Raw genomic sequence first — 2,379 nt, 5'->3', positions numbered from 1 at the left:
CTTTTTCGAAGTTATGTTTGTTGATTCCACTTGATTCACCATAAGGGGAGGATCGAAGCTTCAGGAAACTGACGTGAATATTGATTTGATTCAATATGAACCCAAATTACATTTTAGGTATGCAAAGACGATGCCAGTTTACTTCTATTATACCTGTTTTAACTTAAACCATTCAAATACAAAGGCAACTACTCCAAGATGTTGAAGAAAAACGACGATGTTGAATTATTCATGGTATTACATATGAGCTCTCTCTCTTGGAAAAGGATAGAAGTGCCTGATGTTCGTCTGGTCATCAGTAATTTCACTGATGCTGATTGCTTGCATCATTTTCGGTAAGAACGCCCCGAACACGAAGCAGAGGCCGACTAATCTTATTAACATGCTATTATCTCATGTTTTCAGCTTTAAATTCGGAGAAATTCATCAGCTGGTTGAAGCTTTACGCATGCCAACAACATTCATCACAACCAACCGGCTCAAACTGTCTTCAGTTGATGCTTTGGCCATGCTACTGAAACGGATGTCGTATCCTAATCGCTTGGGTGACTTGGTGCTTTTCTTCGGACGAGAAGCATCTGTTATCTCGCGATTCACAAATGAAGTCTCGTTGTTTATTCATAAACGATGGCATAATCTTCTACGGTGGGATCACTGTCGGCTTACTGAAGAGGTTCTGCAGAGCTATCACTGTGCCATTTGGGACAAAGGTGGTAAACTAGACGGGTACGTGGGCTTTTGATTTCTCAATCGTCCCTAAGCTGATCATTGGACAAACAGCTGCGTAGGCTTCATAGATGGAACAATGCGGAATATCTGTAGACCAAGTTCCAACCAGGAATTGGTGTACAATGGGTGGAAAGGGGTGCATGCTTTGAAATTTCAAAGTGTTGTTGCTCCAGACGGCTTGATTTTGCATCTTGATGGGCCGTACCTTGGCAAACATCACGATGCTTGGATTCTCCACGTTTCTGGGCTATTGGGTGTACTGAATGACCACCTGAGATTTGGTGACAAAAGGTTCTGTGTGTATGGTGATCCAGCTTACCCGGTATTGCACCGCTCTGAACCAATCTAAAGCTTTGTGGGTATTAATTAAATAGTTTTTTAGGTAACCGAACATCTGATTGGGCCTTTCAAGCCGCCACGTAATCCGGAGGAACAAGAATTCAATAAAATGATGTCGGCAGTAAGAATTGCTGTGGAATGGGGATTTGGGATGATAGCATCCAAATTTGCGTTCCTGGATTTTGAGCGTAACCTCAAGATGCTCTTACAGCCAGTAGCTCAGTATTATTTAGTCTGCGGGCTACTGCTAAATGCTATGACGTGTTTAAGAGGAAACCAGACGAGTATGTTTTTTGAGCTCAATCCACCCAACCTTGATCAATATTTTACGGATCAAGGTGCTCAGCATGAGCCAGACTCTTGCTTTCATTGTGAAACTTACAGCAATGTAAGTGTTAAACGCAAACAACGGACATAACGGAAACGTGTTGCTGAAACAACTCTATTCATTGATAGGAGTAGCAGTAAATAGACAAATATATGTATTTATGTATTAACTAAATACAAACTTCATTTGTTTTTATTCATGTGGGCTATGAAGCTCATCATAAGTTGATTCTGCATTTCATCGCGTTTAGCCTGCAATTCCAATTCTCTGGCACGATTCTCCTCGTGTTTAAGAGCTGCTTCCGCCAACTTCATTGAAGCATCAGCTTCAGCCTTCTTGGAGGCTTCGTATGCGTTTGTGAAGCTGGCCAGTTCGGATTTTCGTCCCGCAGCTCCAGATTTACTGGCCTAAAACACAAGAAGAGTACAGCTTTAACATTTGCCTTGGTACTTCTGAGACACACGGCACGTACTTTATAAGATTCAGCGGAATCTTTATCCGAAATAGAATCTTTGCCAGATTTTGGTTTTTTCAAGCTAAACGTAGCTTCTCTACGAAGCTTTTCTCCAATATTACTCTCACGTTTGATATTCTTGCTCTGCTTAGACGCTCCTTGCTCTTGTATAGTGAGTTCGGACTGAAATAGAAGCTGTGTTAGTTGGAAATGATGAAATATCATGATGTATGACGCCTTACATATTCCAAAAGTTGAAGCAAAAGCGTCTCTCGTTTCTTCTTATTGGCTTCGACAGCTTCATCCTCTTCATCCATAACACCCATCCCAGTTTTCTTCTTTTCAGCAGCTTTCAATCGTTTCGCTTCATCCACAAGAGATTGAATTTTGTTTTTCAATGTAAGCGGAGCAGCCAACTTGACTTCAGATCCAGGTTCTTTGAGTGCCACCTGTTCCCTCAACTGCCATGGGAGCGGTATCAATAAACGTGTAACTGCGCTTGATTTGTCCTGCTAGGATGCTTACCTTG

General features: G+C 41.7%; 1 protein-coding gene across 1 annotated transcript; it reads left to right on the top strand.

Annotated features, from left to right (window-relative positions):
- Window positions 1–405: 405 nt before the first annotated feature.
- Window positions 406–1,486, top strand: SmJEL517_g06299 (uncharacterized protein; the record flags this gene model as incomplete). The annotated part of the gene is made up of 3 exons (XM_031172225.1): window positions 406–726; window positions 823–1,051; window positions 1,112–1,486. Exons 1-3 carry the CDS (start codon window positions 449–451, stop codon window positions 1,484–1,486), a joined length of 882 nt encoding a protein of 293 aa, XP_031021800.1. The 5' UTR covers window positions 406–448.
- Window positions 1,487–2,379: the final 893 nt, after the last annotated feature.

Source organism: Synchytrium microbalum (assembly GCF_006535985.1).
Source record: "Synchytrium microbalum strain JEL517 chromosome Unknown SmJEL517_scf0141, whole genome shotgun sequence".
Taxonomy (NCBI): domain Eukaryota; kingdom Fungi; phylum Chytridiomycota; class Chytridiomycetes; order Synchytriales; family Synchytriaceae; genus Synchytrium; species Synchytrium microbalum.
The sequence above is the reverse complement of the archived record's forward strand: the minus strand, read 5'-3'. Positions and strand labels throughout refer to the sequence as shown.